Raw genomic sequence first — 19,978 nt, forward strand, 5'->3', positions numbered from 1 at the left:
CCCCCCTATAACACTGTTGATTATTCCGTTTTATATGAATTCCATGTTGTACGAGTCACTTAGATTTTACAAATACGTAAACCGTTCACAGCCCGGCACACGTATTTAAAATCTAAGTGACTCGTACAACATGGAATTCATATAAAACGGAATTATCAACAGTGTTATAGGGGGGGTCGACTGTATAAAGATAACTAACATTTGTTTGTTGTATTTTATAAATTCTAACTTTTTACAGGAGATCTTATTGAAATCTTTAAAAAAAAATACATGATACAGAAAACCTTTTAAAGTGCTTTATTATTTTTATTACTGCGCTAAAAAAAAAAACATGGCAGCATCTAAATCCGGTATATATTTAGTAGAAAATTCAAGTTTTTTTTAAAAAAATCTAAACAAAAATATGTCATTCGTTGAAAATATTTACAGGAATATATATATTCATATTTGCGTACGACTTAACACCAGTTTAAGTATTATTATTATTATTATTATTATTATTATTATAGTATCGAATACTGTAGAAACAGTTTTAGATTGCCAATATACAGTATCGTCTTACTCTGACTGCATTACAAAATGTCCACTCTTAAAGAACGAATTTTGATTTTTATTTCTTTTTTTTAAATATCTTAAATTGCATTTTAAAACACGAAAACCCTCAGTAGGCTAAATACTTTTTTTTTTCTTTCTTTCTTTTTACTCAGTTTCAAATTTTATAGCCAGTAAATCAGTTTTATAAATTGTAAAAAAGTATTGAAAAATCAATTTTTAATATAATATATATATATATATTAAGAATCGTCCAATATTTAATGAATACTTTCTATCGGTTCTCTATTGATTACACCCATTTATAACAGTGAATGAATGATTTTTGTATAGAATCTACCCGACTGATATCACGTATAGTTCAATAATAAACTCAAATACTATGCAATGGCTAATACATAAAAGATCTGTAATAAAAACAATTTAAAAATGTAACAGAAATAAATATATTTTCTCTCTTTTTTTTTTCCTTTATAATGAACGTGAATCATAATTTTGGGGCAAGAAACAATAATATAGATCTAACACTGAAATGGGCCTGTATAAGTACAAGGTATTAGTTTTAAATAGACGAGTACAGAAAATATAATATAATTCAATAAAGGCCGACAGTAACGGGAACCTTCATTTTACCGTTCATTAAGTTACTATTTTTACAATGTGTATCATCAAAAACACAAGTATAAATAACGTAAAATAACAAAATAAAACGGTAAAATTAAGGTTTACATTCGCTTCCGATGTAATTTCAATTCATACGAATTGTTTTTTTCTTCTTTCTTAGATTTATACAATACAGATAGACGTTAACAATAGTCTGGTTTATCTTCTAAACACTAAATTACTGGACGTGTAAAATTGTCAACTAGATTCACCTGTACAAGTCGACCCCCCTATAACGCTGTTGATTATTCCGTTTTATATGAATTCCATGTTGTACGAATCACTTAGATTTCACAAATACGCGTGCCGGGCTGTGAACGGCTCACGTATTTGTAAAATCTAAGTGACTCGTACAACATGGAATTCATATAAAACGGTATAATCGACAGCGTTATAGGGGGGTCAACTTGTATATTCCAATTATACTTCTGTATAAAATGAGAAATTTTCTATAAAAAAAAAGTACGAATTATTCTACTAAAATAGAATCAAGTTAAAAAAAAAAAAACATTTTAAGTTCCCAGCGTGTTTTTTTTTTCCTTTTCTACGAAAGCCAAACCTTGACCCTTACATGGAAAATAAAAAATAAAACCTGAAAACAAATTATCGCGATCGAAGTGTATTTTCTTGGAATTCAAACTAAAAAAAAAAAAAAATATTAGTCGATTTTTAATGGCTATAGATCTACTTTCAAGACGTAGTTTTTATTGAATATATATATATCTCAGATCCAACTTAAAAACAGATTTAAATTTATCGATATACTTGCAAAATATAGGCCTATATCGAACTTGACAAGACACGTTAAAATAATAATAATAATAATAATAATAGGTTTACGACGTTAAGATCTCATCATAATATAGTGTTAAAGTAACTAAGAAAATATTTTTAAAAGGGGAAGGTATCGGTTCTCTTAAGTTAATGCTACCGCAACATGAACGTTATACAGTATATTCTTCAATTAGAAATGGCTGGTCTCTTCTAATTGATTTCATTATCGTAATGGGTTACCTACTTCGCTATAATTTAAGTATTAAAAAAAATTATAAAAAAAACAACCTCATTAATTGTATGCGTGAAAAGAATATTCGTGATGATTTTACTGTTATGGAATACAAAAATATTTTCAAATCGGTTTAGCGAATTTATTTATTTATTTATTTTTATTTATTTTCAAACACACACACACACACAAAAAGTAAACAATAGCAAGATTGCGGCCGAAGTTTTCTATCTTTAAAACGTGAACGTCGAACGTCGAGCGCCGCTTACTCGTAATTGACGTTCGACGTTCACGTTTTACAGATGAAAACTTCGGCCGCAACTTCTCTATTAACTTAACAGCNATATTATTTTTACAGACAAAAATGTTTGTTTTCTTTCTATCTTGTAAGCGTTTAGTTTTGTGGATCCAGTTCAAATTATTTAATAATTTTAGTAGATTTAAACGCTTAATAAAGTAAAATTTCATTGTAAATAACGTTTTATCCGACATAAAAACAAATAATAATAATAAAAAAAATGTATAAAGATAAAATAAAACCACAAATTTTTTCCGGCTTCGATTTTACGGATGCGTTTAAAAATATTTTTCAAGGATACGAAAAATGCACAAGTAGTAAAATTAAAACAATTTATTGATATAAATAAACTTTGCGTATTGATTCTTTTGCATAACTATAATCATTATTTTAGAATATTCGATTGAAATTCAAGGCCTACAAAAGCTTTATTCTACACTTCTAAAGCTTTTTTTTTTTTTTTATACTACGCAAGTTTATTATAACAATAGAAATCTATATTTAACGTACAAACAGAACTTTAATACAGTTTCACCAAAATTCCATGCATAAAGAATAAGACTAGAAGATTGCACGCTTTATAATATAACAAACAAGTAACCTACTACTTAAGCCGTAATTACAGCTGTATTTTAAAATATGTAAACAATTACAAGTGTTTTTACTATTATTATTATTATTAGTCAGCGTTTAATTATCATTACGTCAACAAAATATGAGTTTTACAATCGACCCCCTTATAATACTGTTGATTTTTCCGTTTTATATGAATTTCATGTTGTACGAGTCACTTAGATTTTACAAATACGTGAGCCGTTCACAGCCCGGCACACGTATTTGTAAAATCTAAGTGACTCGTACAACATGGAATTCATATAAAACGGAATTATCAACAGTGTTATAGGGGTGTCGACTTGTATATCTGCGTTAGATTAACGATCAACTATTATTAAGTAGCATCCTACCGATTACATTATCGCTGTTACAGAGTTACCTGTATACAACAGGTGTAGTTGACCTTTCGTATTGAAACCCATACTTCCTCGACGGGTCATATTTTTTAGGCACGAGATCGCCACATTAAATAAATTCGGAGTTATCGAGAATTTCGTGTGCATTATCTACTCATTTCTCTTTCCTCTTCTACTACAAAAAAAAAATATATATATATATATATATAAGAAGTTACGTCTTATTCCCTCAAACAGATAACTTTTCTTATTTTTCCCCCGAATAACAAAAGATCTAATGAATAATATTGAATTAGAAAGGAAGAGAGAGAGAGAGAGAGAGAGACGTAAAAAGATGTTTGTGCAGTAATCTATCGTTTTATAAATGTATTATGCGAGTTTGTATGATGAATCAATAAAAATAAAGATGAAGAAACTGTAATCAAAAATTCATCACGGACAGAGGTTTTTTCCCTTCTTTACTTTAATCTAAATTCAACGTAAGTTATAAGAGCGAATCACTAGCTGAATCAGCGTTTTCCTGCTTTGTAGGTACTACTATTTAGTCGCACCAAAGAAAAAAAAAAAAAGAAAAAAGATAATTTAATTAAAATACGTCATCCTGCAGTAAAATTATTTTCCTACTCACGAATAAATTTAATAAAAATCGAAAGACGAGAAGAACTTTATAATATATATAAAATTATTTCTATAGTTTACTTAACGTTAGTTTCCATTAATTGGTAGTATAGTTCAATAATAAACTCAAATACTATGCAATGGCTAATACATAAAAGATCTGTAATAAAAACAATTTAAAAATGTAACAGAAATAAATATATTTTCTCTCTTTTTTTTTTCCTTTATAATGAACGTGAATCATAATTTTGGGGCAAGAAACAATAATATAGATCTAACACTGAAATGGGCCTGTATAAGTACAAGGTATTAGTTTTAAATAGACGAGTACAGAAAATATAATATAATTCAATAAAGGCCGACAGTAACGGGAACCTTCATTTTACCGTTCATTAAGTTACTATTTTTACAATGTGTATCATCAAAAACACAAGTATAAATAACGTAAAATAACAAAATAAAACGGTAAAATTAAGGTTTACATTCGCTTCCGATGTAATTTCAATTCATACGAATTGTTTTTTTCTTCTTTCTTAGATTTATACAATACAGATAGACGTTAACAATAGTCTGGTTTATCTTCTAAACACTAAATTACTGGACGTGTAAAATTGTCAACTAGATTCACCTGTACAAGTCGACCCCCCTATAACGCTGTTGATTATTCCGTTTTATATGAATTCCATGTTGTACGAATCACTTAGATTTCACAAATACGCGTGCCGGGCTGTGAACGGNTTGTGAATTTTAATATAAATAAAATGAAATTACACCGAGCTTTTTTTCTTCTCTTCTTATAGGTATATTTCTTACCGAGCTTCGTAACACGTGAAAATTTTAAATAATAGAGCCGTTTACGTGTAAAATGCGGATGTTTTCTGGCGTTGATTACATAGAGGAAGAAGTTTGCATATGTTACTCGACGTATTTAATATAAGATGACAATACGAGTGAAAATATTCGGCACGTTAACTACGTTAGCGAAAAAATATATATTTAATAATAATAAATAAAACCTGTATTAAACATTAAACTTCCTACGTACAGCATCTACTACATCATCTCGTTGGTCGGTGCAATGCTGAAAAATTAAATGGCCTACACGAAACCGCTCCGTTAAAAAATTGAATAGTGTATAGTACAAGTTTAGATTTTATATAGCAAATCTTGCTGCTGTTTACAATGCTTTTATATGAATAGGAATCGAAATACTACAATGATCATCGAGACAATAGCGTGTTACGTATTGATGTGTTCTGTGTGACCGTCCACAGTATCCGTGCGGCGTTCGCGATTGTGTATTAAAAGATATAAAGAAGGTGAGATCCATTTCGTCATTGTTGACATCGATTGATCGAAATTACATCGCGTTTCGGGTACAAAAAAAAAAAAGTAAATTTCAAAGCGCGTTTCCTCCGATTGATGAAGGTAGACTTACCAAATGAAGTCTTTACAATGGCTACAGAATGTCGGTTGTTTAAAAAATCTCTGTATAAATTTATGATCTTTCACAACGCAAACGTTTTTCTTCTTGAGAGCACCTTTCCTAGCACGTATTCGAAAGTTCCTGTTGTTGTCTTCCTCCTTGTCGTCCGCCATTGTCTCCGTCATTCCTAGCGAGTCGTCCACCGCCTTCGACAACCGTATTTATATCCCCCGCTGGCACATGCTCTGTGCTGTAATCTGTGACGCCACAACCTGCTTGTGACGTCACGGCTTAGTTAGAATGTTATGGAGACCGGAAATCGACTTCTACTAATTTGTTGATAAATTTTTGGAATTTAGAATAATATTTACGGCATTTTTCAACCGCATTAACCATAATAACTTCGTCTTATTTTCCAGGAGGATGACGTTTATTTGTTTATATATATATATAGATGTTTATTACTAATTTAATGTATTTGAAGAAGTTTTATTAAAATAAAATTGTGTAAAATTTTTTAAAGAATTTGGAAAAAAAAGAAATATTTAGATGAAAAATATTCCATTCACTTTGTATTTTATATAAAAATTTGATATAAACAATTAAAAATTTATATACAAAAACTTTTATATAAATTTTTAATTATTAAAAAGAAAGTTGAAGACATTTATAGAGAATTTCTCTATATTTTTATAAGCTTAAAATATCAAAAGGAATTTTTAGCAGAGTTATGAAGTGTTTATTTTATCAGACAGGATTAATATTTGATATCCTGAATCTGAAATGGTTTTAACGCAACTGTACGTAAATGTCCTTTCAAATTACTTCGATTTATCTCTATTATGTTATTAATGATTTATTTCTTTATTTAAAATGTATGAAAGGACTCGTTTAAATGCAAATTATTCGGAAGGAAGGAAGACTCGCTCGAAATTTTAACGCTTAAAATTTATATTAGTGAATGATGATACTTTTATATTTCTAATACTTGTTAATATATAAAAACAAATTTATTAATTTTTAAGTGAAGCAAAATTTATACTATACAATATACATTTATTTCTTAGAGGTATACAGTATTGGTCTGTAATTATTTGCGTCGGTATGATTTGTATGAAGATGGCTCGATGATTGCTAAATGAACAAGAAAAGAAATCTACTGTACTATAATGAGCGATGAGGAGACGACTCTATTATAGTAATCCTTCCATTTCTTTCAGAAACTGTTCGTACGCGTCGTCTTTTGTGGGAACTGACATGGGCACCGTCGCTTTGGTAGTGGTTACCATGTGTTCTTTGCTTGTATCTGAAAGTGTAGAATATTTATAATGAATTCTTATTTGAAAATTATATATTATTTTATAGTAATATAACATAATTAATTTAAATAAAATATTTTTATTTAACTTTTATTTTAAAAAGATTTAAAATTTCAACAATAAAAATGTAGTATATTCATTTATTATTATATTAATTTCATTGCCAAATATTTGTTTACAATTATATGCCATAATATAAATTTAAAGATTTTATTTAACTTTAAAAAATTTGAATACAAACTTACCATATTTAGTAGGATTTCTCTTTCCTTTGTCTTCACGCTTAACTCTTAATGTTGTAGGCATGAATCTTGTTATATCGATATTGAGAGATCTTATCTGTGGTTTTGCCTCGATTGTCGCCGACCGTTTCTTTTCTTCGTCCGTCAGATGCGACATTTTCGGTCTTTGAATTAAACTAGGCGGTGCACTCAACACGTTAGGATTAAGCATAGGTACGGAGGGTCTTTGAAGAGCCTGACCTGGCATGTTTGCCGGATGTGGCATACCGGGCGGCGGTGGAAGACCCGGAGGAGGAACTCCGGGAGGTCTTAAAAGACGTGGAGGAGGCATACCTGATAAATATAATATTATTTTTGTTTTTAACTTCTTTAGAAAAGTCTCTATCAAATAGATTACATCTTACCTGGAGGTGGACCGGGAGGTAATCTCATTGGTGGTGCACCTACTCGAGGGGGCAGTCCGGGGGGAGGTCCTGGAGGAAGACCAGGACGAGGCGGAGGTGGCACGCCGGGTGGAACCAATCTCGGAGGAGGAAGCCCCGGTCTAAGCGGAGGTGGACGAAACATAAGCGGAGGAGGACCTAAACAGAAAAATTATCATTTCAGATTAATAATTTATAAATGTAAATTTAACAAATATTCAACTATGTAAATATATTTCACTATCTATACTTAAATAATTGTAGTGGTTCATAAGAAAAATATTGCAGTAATGGTATAAAAATTCATCAGATGAAGAGAAATAAAGAATTGTACATTTTTAATAATTATCTCCAAAAATTTTTACTGTTACATAACCTATTTTAATCCATAATTTATATAAAAATAATTTTCTGAATTACACAAGTAAAGTAATGGTAGTTTTTATTTAGTTTAGAATTTATCTTGCCAGATAACAAATGGAATTAAAAGAAATCCAATTATAAAAATGTCAACAATATTCTTAAATAATAAAAAAAATTGTTCAAAATTATTGAATAATTATCAATGATGATACAAGATAGTATCAATTGAAGATAACAATTCCCAAATTAATTTTAGCAACAAGAAAATGAAAGTAATCATCAAATCATATAAATGGAATCTAGTAACATTAAAAATTTTATAATAATTTTAAAAAATCTTTTCATGTCTTTTATTTGACCAAATTTTTTAAATTTGCCATGGGATATTCACATTAAATGGAAAATATTTACAAACAAACAGCAAAAATAATTAATAATATTTAATATTTAAAATTAAAATACTGAATTATAACTTTAGGACAAAAATATGATCAAAGCCAAATGATTATAAGATTACGTCAGGCTATACTACTGTTATTATTAATAATTAAACACTAAGAAATTTGTAATGCTGTGTGTAACAAGTATGGTTATATCTAAATTAATTTTAATAACTATAAAAGCAAAGACTGAACAGAAGTCCGGGTAGCATAACTGGCAACTCATCTGCACGGAAAGCGGCAGTGTTGAGTCCTGCTCAGGGTAGATTCATTTCTTCTAGAACTTTCTAAATTAATAAATAAATAAATATTAATGTAATTTTAATTATTAAATTTAATAAGAGATGGCACCTAACAACTACCTCTAGGCCAAATTAGCATTTAGCATTTAATTATTGTATAAGTTTGTGTACGTTTAACAAAACATCGACATTCAAATTTTCCTAATAATTCAAAACTTTTTACGAGTTTGAAACTCATAAAAAGTTTTGAATTATTCAATAGATCTATCTAAAATTTATGATCAAGCCATAGCCTCATTAGCTAAAACACTATTGAATCTCCAAATCACAATTGTGAACATAGACGTATTTGAAATTCAAGGAATACTGATGGAAATAAATGCTAAAAATGGAAATGTTGGCTATCTATCTCGTCTTCGGGTGGGCGTGGACACACATCCAATAATGATACAACCTTACAAGACAGATACCAAGATCAATTACTTTAGATTTGATGTATTATACTTTCTTGACTATTCCATCAATACATTTAACAAATTATACGGTTCTGTAAGGTTATTGAATACTTGAATTATGTCAGTTATCGACCATTACAAATTTTCTGAATTAATAAACATCACCTCCGAACTATAATAAACATCTATCCTTAATTACAAATCACTCATTTTCATCCACAATATCAAAATTTCTATATAACCCTTCAAAGATATAACTTTAATGCTATCATATATTGAAATTAATTATTGAATGGCTTAAGTCATTGCATATAATTTCATTACATCTCAAAATAATTTGTAATATGTCAGCAATTCCTTATTAAATTATAACATGAATAAATCTTCAAATGAGAAAATTTGTTATTGAAGAAAGTTTTCTTTTTTTATGAATTTAAACATACATACAAATACACATATTGCATTTTGTAAATAATTAACTACGACATATATTTCTATAGTGAAATTAAAAATGCAATATATATATTCAAATTCTTACTTTAAATTGATTTTTTAATATACGGGAAAACACCGAACCTTCAGTTGAATGGGAAAAGGATTTATTTGGGATTAAGTAAGACTATAAGAATGAGGTTAATAGCATATCTTCAAGTAAATAAAGAAATAAATTTTAGAAAATGTATACCATGTGTTACAAATATATCCATAAAGTTTCGTACAAAGAAATAATTTAGTAAAAGTGAAAACTAAAAATGTACTGTGGTTGCATAATATTTATTTCTTTCATTAAAAAAATATATGTAATATGTAATAATATAATGAGCCAGAAGATTGTGAAATTAGAATCTATAGAAATCCAATTGTGCAGCAGGATGATCCAACTATTTTCAGTTTGAAAACAAATTATACTTTTGAGATTGAGCCATGGACTAGAGAAGTAATTGTTTGAGTATGCAAAAAATAAGTCATTTTTGAATTTGCAGAAACCACGTTGCATAAAAATCATTTACCAATTATGATAGTACACAAAGAAAGGTTGAATCCTTTTTACCTCTAAGGATTATACATAATTTTACAAGGAAGGAATATTTCATACCCTTGTGGAATGTCGGCGACTATGCATAGAATACAATGGCGATTACTTTCAACAGTAAATATCATTGATATCAAATTTATCGATAAATATTCCACTTTATAAAAATAACAACAGAACTTTTTTGGCGACATGATATATTGAAATACAAACAGAAAAAGATTTTTAAATATAATCATGATATACTTAAATTATATATTATATTCATATTTGAATGAGAAAGTATTAATAATTGATGTTAATTTAATATTTTTTCAATAAAAAATGTATAAGTACACAAACAAAGATCATTAAATTTTCAATTAATAATTTATGATTGCACGTTACCATTCATGAAGTTTTATTGTTAATAAATATATTAAAATGCATTTATTGAAATTGTCAAGTTGGTTGGTTTGTTTATTTCTATTTTCAAAACTTACTTTAAATAATTTAATTATAAACAAAACATGAAGTTAGCAGAATTATTCACTGTTGTTAAAACTGTTTTCCTATCCTGTTTATTTATTTAACTTAACATTGCAAATACAATAAATTTAAAACCATAAAAATTATTTTAATAATGTACTGAATTTTAATTACAAAGACACACAAATTTTTTTTTCTTTAATAATTTATATAATCTAATGTCTTACACTGTACTATTATGTAATGATATTAAGTTAAATTTCATTTATTTATGAAGAAATAGTTAGAAAAACAAAGTTAATGTATATACAAGCAAAAACATTTTGCAGTTTTGTTTCTGTATTCCTTCATAAACAAATCATAGAGCTTAAGTTTATTTTTCATAAAAATTTATTAACACAAATAAATCTTACTTTTTATCTAATAATTACAGTAATTTTTTTTTGTTTTCTAATATTCAATTCCAAACATACCATTAAAGTCACACAATTAAATCAGTTTTAAACCTTTAACGAATATTGACTATTAGATAACAATGTTAGGAAGAACTAATTCGTTTGTCGTCTGTGATATTTGCAATATTAATATATAGTATTTCATAGAACTCAGAGCAAAAATTATTTATAAGGTCCTATAAAGTTTATATATTTGTTAAATTATACATATTCCACCTAGACTACACAAAAGAACAGAGCTCCCATGCACTTTACTACCTGCATCTATCTAGACTGATCACTGTTATTACATCCAAGTAAGACTCATAACATTAAAGATCAATTCATTTTAAATATACTTATTTTAAAGCTTTTAGTTAAAATAATAATATAAAATTTTAATCATATTACCTTATTGTCTTTAAACATTTAATAACCGAGAAAAAAATTATTGTCAGATATAGGACTAATATACTGATACTGACCCTAATCTGTAATAATATATACTGCTAATGACTAAAAATTATTTTTTATCACTATAACTGTGTATTATAAATAAATAAATTCTTGTTGGTTTGTCCTTTATACAAATCTTTATTCTTATACCAATCTGGACTAAAGTTTGTATGAGTATTGCTTAGATCCTAGAATTGACACTAAGCTATATAATAACCCATAATATATATAAATGATTGTTGTTAGTTTGTTTAATAATAGATATATATAGATTTAACAGTAATCTATAAATAACTGAATTTTAACAGATTTTGAAAATGTTACCAAAAAAAACCAGTGTCAATTGCCCAAAAGAGTGCTAAAGCAAAAAGAAAAAGGTCATTAAAAAATAGTGAAAGTATTGAAGATTGTGAACAAAACTTGAACAAAACTTCTTGAGAGTGTTTCAATTGAGGGCAAATAAAACATCTCCAGAGCAAGCACAGCAAAATAAACAGGAAAACATAAGAATAGCCAACGTAAGAGATTCTGAATGAGAATCCCTTTTTAAAGAAAGACTTCAACAAAACCACTTGAGAATGTTTCAACTGAGGGCAAATCAGATATTATCAAATGAGTAATGTATCTGGTGGAGTTTTTAAACCTTTTGGAACCAGCTGGATTACCAACTAATAACCTACAGCTAAAGGTTGGAGCATCAGTAATGCTTTTGTGAAACTTGGACTCACCAAAGTTATGCAATGGGACAAAAATAATCATAAAAAAATTGATGCCGAATGTCGTTGAGACAAAAATATTAACAGGAAAAACGGCAGGAAAAGATGCATTAATTCCAAGAATACCGCTAATTCCCATGAATATGCCATTTCAGTTTAAGTGGCTACAATTTCTAGTCAGATTAGCCTTTGCAATGACAATAAACAAAATGCAAAAACAATCATTAAAAGTGGTTGGTATGAATTTGGAAAGTCCATGCTTTTCTCATGACCAGCTATACTTGGTTTGTTCTAAAGTCAGAACCCCTAAAAGATTATTTATGTATGCACCAAAGGAAAAAAAATATTGTTTATCAAAAAGTTCTACAAAATTAACAAGTGCAAATGTATTGTATATAATATACTGTATAATTAGATTTGAAAGTCAATTATGTATAAGCTTTTTTTAAAAAATAAACAAAATAAATATTACAAAAAAATAAAATACAGAAATCTTTAAAAATTTTTATTGAAATCAAACAGAAAAGCTTGGAACTTACAGTATAAAATGGAAGACTTTCTTCCGTCAATCAATCAAATTAGCAACTCAGACATTATTTTAATAACAAACAAAGAAATGTACTATCAGAATATACATTATTTTTCTTCAATTCAGACAATTTTAAAATATCAATTGTCTACAAATTATTACTGACTAAAATATTTATAGCTTATGGAGAACTTTTATACAGCTTAGAATAACAAGAAAATAATTCGATACAAGTTTCAATTCATTTTTATTCCATGATTGAACAGTAATTTTAAATGTATGTGAAATAAACAAAGCTAATCAAAAAACAAAGTAAAATCAAAATTCAAATTTTCAATTCATTCCGGATTTCATTTAAAAATTTTTTTAAGAATTCTAACTAATATTTACATAAAAATATTCATAAAATATTTTATTTTGTTCATTACCGTATATAGCACTGTTCCCAAAAATCAATAAATTAGGCAAATCTGCATAAGAAAACTTAAAAAATTCTAAATATCAATATCAAATTTAAAATCAAATTTGTGATAATGATTTGTTATAAAAATTTTAAATGCTACAACTTGTTGAAAACTACTCATAAATAAAGATATAATTTAGTTTTAATATGAACATACAAAATATTAAAGCAAACTAAAATATTAGTTATTATAGTTAAATAAATTTATTACAGTCGACCCCCTATATACGAGTCACTTAGATTTTACAAATACATGTGCTGGGCTGTGAATGGCACACGTATTTGTAAAATCTAAGTGACTCGTACAACATGGAATTCATATAAAATGGAAAAATCAACAGTGTTATAGCGGGGTCGACTGTATATCGATTTATAGTGAATCTCAAAAATGTCTTACATTTATAAAATATGTAAAATATATATATTTTTATAACATTCTAACATTTTATTTAAAGATTAACATCTTATAAATAATGTCATTTATAAAAATTAACTTTATTTATGAATAAACTAAAATAAAATTCAAAAATTTAATCAACACTGATGAAATTATTTATATAACCAAGTAAAATTACTGTAATGACAGCATAATTATTTGAAATTATTAGATAACCTATAATTGTTTATGGAAATAATTGGCTCAAACAATATATCTACTTAAACCTTAAATAATATATTTATACGTTAAAATACGAATAAATTTCAGAAAAGACATCAGCAGTCATCTTTTGTACAATTTTAATGTAAAAATGTCTTGTTATAAAAAATTAAACATTCTTTTTATTAAAATAGAATGCATGCTAAAAACAGTATTTTTATAAAACTTTATTTTCTAAAATATATTAATATAATTAAAATTCTAAATTTTTTTTTTATTTATTGAAAAATTTAAAAAGTTTAATATTAACATTAGAAAATTAAAATATTAAATTTATTATTAAATTCTTTCTTTAGATATTTAATTTAAATAGAAAAATATCTAGTATTTTTCATCTAATTAATTTTTGAAAAATATTTAATATGAAAAAAAATTTCACTTTAAATGATTACAGAATTGTTAAAATTGAACAATGGTTTTAAATGCTTATACATTAATATGTTTACTCTAATATACACTATAAATTATTATGGTGAAGGCATAACCAAAATAAACAACTTAAAAATCCCACAAATTTATACTTTAAATACAAGTGCAAATTATTAAAATTATAATTTATTTATAAATATAATCTTTCATTATTTTCTGTTTTTCTTTGTCTTCATCCAAATTTTTCTTATGAAATATTAAAGTTACTAATGACATTTGTCAAAAGCAATTGTCTATATTTATATACTTTCATTTAATAAAAATCAATTTCATTTTCTTTGATTTTAAATAAAAATTATTTTTCGTATTGTGTTTAATCTTATTTAAAAATCATCCATATTTAAATTTATTGGGCTGCAATTTGAAAAAATTGTAGACCTATAAATTCCACTGTTGTCGATCTGTCTGTCCATCTTTTCTTAATCTCAAGAATGAAGTTAGATAGATGAAATCCAAGACCAGATATGGAATCGTTTGAGGCAGGAGGCCCAATTAAATATACGTGAACTTCCAATGCAAACTGGAAGTTACATTATTTCAATTCAAAAATTCCCTTGAAAAGAGTTAGATAGATGACTGGCATGACTCTATTGTTAAAAGAAAAGTATGATGTACAGGGACAAGCCACTACTAATTTGAGATGGAGATCATATATTTTAAACAAGTAAAATGGCAAAGCCATTTTTGGGATGAGACTTTGTCTTAAAGCGCATGAGCAATGCATGTGCAAATCTTGCATTTGTGCCTGTTTGTAGAAACAGTCTCAGCATTTCGTATTTTCTTTTGACTTGGTTCTCGGTCCCGACTACCTACAAGTCTGGTTTATTTTATGTGCGCATGATTTTGCATGCCAAATTGCAACTCCTGACATGTACAGTACTCCTTCATACCTCTAAGGTGTGTAGCCATTAACAACAGTGCAATTTTAAAGATGAGACATAGCCTCATCAATTAAATAAATTAAAAAATATGATTAAAAATTGCAGCCCTACATTGTTACGATGTCACAATAAATAACTGCTTGTTTTTTTTAACTTCAAATTACCAAAATTTCATACAAATAACCTTTGCCTTATCTGAGTTTAAAAGTCACTTAAAAATAGGTGCAGGCTATACAATGATATAGATCTGACAATTCTAAACTGCAATTACAAACTCAGTTTTACCTTTCTCTCAACTTACCAAAATTTAGCATTTAATAATTTATAATAGTATTTTTATTTTAATATTTATATTGCATATTATTAAATGCTAAATACATAAATATTTATTCTGATTTATAATAAAAATTAATTAAATTTGAATGAAGTGACTAGAATTTTACTTTTTATGTTATATACTAGCACATAAGTCCCGCGTTGCTCGGGCAAAAGCAACGATAGCAAAGATTAAGATTATTACATTATAGTCAACCCATTTGCACAGAAAACGGGTAAGGTTGACTATAACATTTTTCTTTTTCTCAAATTAAAAACAACATACTACTGTTTAATGACATATAAATTAACTTACCTGGTGGTAAGCCAGGTGGTGGACCAGGAGGAGGATTGGATACAGTAACTGGAGGAGGTAGTTGAGCTTGTACTTCAATATTTGAAACTACAACATCAGACTTCTCTTGTGATTGTTGTTGAGATTGTTGTGATTCTTCTGTAGTTTTTTCTGTTTGTTCTTCTTTTTCAACTTCCTGTTCTTCCCCTTCTTCACCAGAACCCTTTTCTTTATGAGCAGCTTCCATCTAATTAACAAACAAATCAAGAAATAAAAATAACCCATGAAACTTTAATTATTCAAAAACAACAATGATAAAATTGATTAAAAAAATTTTTAATTTTATTTTATAAAAATATTGTTTATAAGTACTGATAAATAAAGGATACTATCAGATTTTAATCGGGCTATAATATAGCTGATTGTGCCGAAGTTTTGGAATATTTTACTACCATTTTTACATATTGAGAAAGGGAAAGTAGCCTATAAAGGAAGGTCAACCCCTCTGTAAAAATTGTATATTCTCAAAGTGTGTAAAGGATGTTATGAAAGAAAGAATACACTTATGTGGTACTTCTATGTATTAGAATTTTGTAATACATAATATAGCTAATTAATTATATATTGCATAATTTGTATTAAAGATAGATGATTAAACTGCTATCTTGTATTAAATTTAATTATTAGAAATAAATAAATTTAACTTTAACACAAGACGGCAGCTTAACTGCCTACCTTTAGTCCAAATATCTTTGTAATTAATTGGCCATATTATAGCCTGATTAAAATTTGGCATATAATCCAATTATTATTATTATTATTATATGTTAGGCTTAGTTTATATATAATTATATAGGTACTAATCCACATTGCAGATTATCTGTATTTATTTAATAGCTTATTAATTAATCTTTGACTTAGAAATATAATTATTATTTAAATATTAAATTTTAACTGAAAATAATTTAAAATTTTATTGTAAAAAGTTACAATTTAGTGTCTTTCATTTGCTGTATTCCAGAATAATTCGCAATAAGTAAAAAAAATTTGGCAAATAAAATGAAATATTATTTTCTTATAATTCTAAATTATTTTTTTCACAAAAATAAGTAAAACTTATACAATATAATCTTTCAAATGTGATTGTTATATAAAAAGTTTAATAACAAGTTAATGTATATTACTAACTTCTTTCAAAAAATCTGAAATATCTTGTCCAGCCATTGCTGTTTTTGATTGATGGGACGAGTGAAGCTTTGAAGATGAATCCTCCTCTTCATCTTCATCGGCAAATCTAATCTTTCGTTGCTTTGCTAAAAAAGAAAACGTTATTAATTTAAAATGTTTAAAATGTTTTGAATTTTGTTTTACCAAAAAATTAAAGCACATACGTTTATCATCATCACCCATTTCAACTTCTTGTTCTTGTTCTAAACATTGAAATATCTCAAATTAATTATTCAACAACAAAATAATATAAATATATTCATAAATTATTTTTNAAAAATGCAAAAATTAAATATTGGATTGCCTTAATAAGCAGAATTCATAGATGTATTTAAAATATTTTTTTTTTCTTAAAAAGGATTAACTAAATTTCATTCTCCAACTAAATAAATAATTTAAAATTATTGTAATAAACTAATCTGCAGAATGGATAAAATAATATTTGTATCAAATTTACTGATGTGAAATAAATTTCACCACACATACTGACGTATTTATTTTCTTAACACTTTTATTAATAAAGCTAATTATCAGTAAATATATTTCACTACAAGTAGTAATAAATAAGGTACTTTAATTAACAAACAAAAATTTAAAACAAAGTTATCAATACTTTACAATTCAATCAATATATTGTGAAAATATTTAATTTTGTAAAATAGCAAAAAAAAAGAGCAAAAAAATTTCTTTTTAATCAATTTGTTTTGCATAAATAAATTTGTATAGAAAATATAATTTAAACATAAAAATTTTTGATAATACTTTTATTATAAAGTTTATATTGTTNTATATTTTCATTAAAAAAGTTTACGATTTATAGTAAAAAATATTTTCTCAATGTTATAAAACTGTAAAGATATTATACATAAAAAATTTGACCAGATAGTGCAGAAGAATTACTGAATAAAAGATCAGCGATAATTTCACATACATGATTATTCTGTGAGATCCAATCCTGCAAAAAATAAAAGTGTAAATATTATTATTTATTCTCATTAGCCAAGTCTTTCCATGTCAAATATAGTACTTTTTAAGTGGCAATGAGAGGAATAACCTGCAATTTTTTCAAGAATTCTAAAAGTGGTTAAGCTAAATGACTTTACTCCTAGTCTCACCCACAAAATTACTAATTAAGATGTGCCAATCATGTGCAACCTTTCATTTAATGGTTACTTCTTCATAGACAAGAAAATAATTCAAAAAGTAAAATAATTGCAATATAATATATAAAATGATTCGTTCTTATAAATATGCATATTTTTTAAATCTTAAATTATTATACTGTAGTCTTTTTAAGAGATTTGAGATAATAAATAAATAAGTAAACTTATATTAAAAATGAATTATAAGAAATTTCAAATACTTTAAATTATTATAAACTTACGCTCGTAAAAATGTTCTTACCATAATATTTTATAAGAAAATTTTTACGTTTTTCATATTCAATTTCAAGTTTCTTCAGCTCAGCCCACCTTTCAGGATCTTCTTTATACTGTCAAATAAATTTAAATTTTACTTATTAAAACACAACTGAATAATTGTTATAAAAGAAACAAGACAATGAATAGATCAAATATTACATTATAATATTTTATGACAATACTACTTGTAGTGAATAAATGAAAAACAAACTGAATCAAATAAGAAAAATTTTTATTTGGTTCAATTTATCATTATACTTTCCATTTCTTTGTCATTTCGTGATACGTTGTTAAATCCACATGAATAATACAAAATATTCCAAAATATGCTAATATATAAGTTTAGCAATTCAAAGTCTAAACAATAACAATATCTAATATTATAATAAATATACAAATCAACAAATATTAAAGCAAAAATTTACTCTTACATATAATCTTAAAACTCTTTCCCATGTCTCTTTCAACTTTTTTCTTTTATCACGTAAAACTTTTTCATTAAGAGGTGGTGGTGCAGTAACACTATATTCTAAAAATAATCATTCAACATATTTTTCATTAAAAATTACAAATAAATCTAAATTAAATAAAATTAGACAGAAAAACTATTAAATGATTTTTACCCATTTGATCAATTTTTTCCATATCTGCAATTAACTGATGGGGATCTTTTCCTTTCAAGACAGCAGCTCTAACCATTTGCCTTTGTTTTTTATTCTAGTAAATATAAAAATAAAAAAATAATTTCATAATGTTATATAAATTTTAGAAACACAACAGTTCTAATATTAAACTTTATATTTTGTCATAATTGTCATGCTTATATTGTTGTAGCAAAAATTAATATGTTCTTTATGTAATCAATTAAATTTGTGAGATTATTAAGCATACTTTAAGTAACAATTTTATGCAGTTCATTGCTTTACAATGGAATCTTTAAACAGCATATCATTTCTTTCTCATTTTCTTTTCTATTGTCATGGTTTCATCATCATTATGTCCAAAAATTATACAATTTTCACAGCATATCATGCCAAGTTTTTCATTTGGTACAATAAATATTCTATAATCTGATATTTTTCATTATATATATCAGGGGTGGCCAACAAGTCAATCGCAAACCCAATTTTGGTCGATCACTCACGATGTCTTGTCTTAATGTGTTACACTTGTAACCAAACACAATGCGTAAACATAATGCGCAAATGCAACTGTAGTGATATCAGACCTCTGCATCCTCCCTCAGATGCGGTTTTGTCGGTCCATGTGCAATCCATTTGCACACAGTTGTAAAAGGGCAATAAGAAATGTAGACAAAAGGTCATAAAACTGAAAAAAAAGAAAGACAGGAAGAGGGACAGAGAGAGTAGGTCAGGACACAGTAGAGAGAAGAAGGGTGAAGTGGTGGTCCTCAATTTTTCTTTTGTTTAAAATATAAGTATCTTTTCTTCATGTTTTAAATTAAATTGTGGCTTTTCTTACATATCTAAACATAGTATTATTTTACACCTTCCTCTCACCACTTAATACTATGCCTACGACAACAAGTCAATCGCAACACACTTTTAAGATAAAAAGTAGATCTTATGTACACAAAAGTTGGCCACCCAATATATACTTGAATAACTATTTTCCC

At 26.7% G+C, this 19,978-nt stretch overlaps 1 protein-coding gene across 1 annotated transcript in view; it reads right to left on the reverse strand.

The window, feature by feature from the left end:
• Positions 1-6,543: 6,543 nt before the first annotated feature.
• Positions 6,544-19,978, reverse strand: part of LOC111640733 (WW domain-binding protein 11-like) — a 28,510-nt gene continuing 15,075 nt past the window's right edge. Inside the window, exons 3-11 of the mRNA XM_023386777.1 lie at positions 18,966-19,059; positions 18,774-18,871; positions 18,326-18,413; positions 17,086-17,124; positions 16,883-17,007; positions 15,716-15,941; positions 7,500-7,676; positions 7,099-7,428; positions 6,544-6,840 (exon numbers count right to left, since the gene is read on the reverse strand). Of these exons, the coding sequence (XP_023242545.1) occupies positions 6,728-6,840; positions 7,099-7,428; positions 7,500-7,676; positions 15,716-15,941; positions 16,883-17,007; positions 17,086-17,124; positions 18,326-18,413; positions 18,774-18,871; positions 18,966-19,059 (1,290 nt within the window). The 3' untranslated portion in view covers positions 6,544-6,727. The remainder of the gene's footprint in view (positions 6,841-7,098; positions 7,429-7,499; positions 7,677-15,715; positions 15,942-16,882; positions 17,008-17,085; positions 17,125-18,325; positions 18,414-18,773; positions 18,872-18,965; positions 19,060-19,978) is intronic.

Source organism: Centruroides sculpturatus, unplaced genomic scaffold (genome assembly GCF_000671375.1).
Source record: "Centruroides sculpturatus isolate CEXI.00-Female unplaced genomic scaffold, Cexi_2.0 scaffold1465, whole genome shotgun sequence".
Taxonomy (NCBI): domain Eukaryota; kingdom Metazoa; phylum Arthropoda; class Arachnida; order Scorpiones; family Buthidae; genus Centruroides; species Centruroides sculpturatus.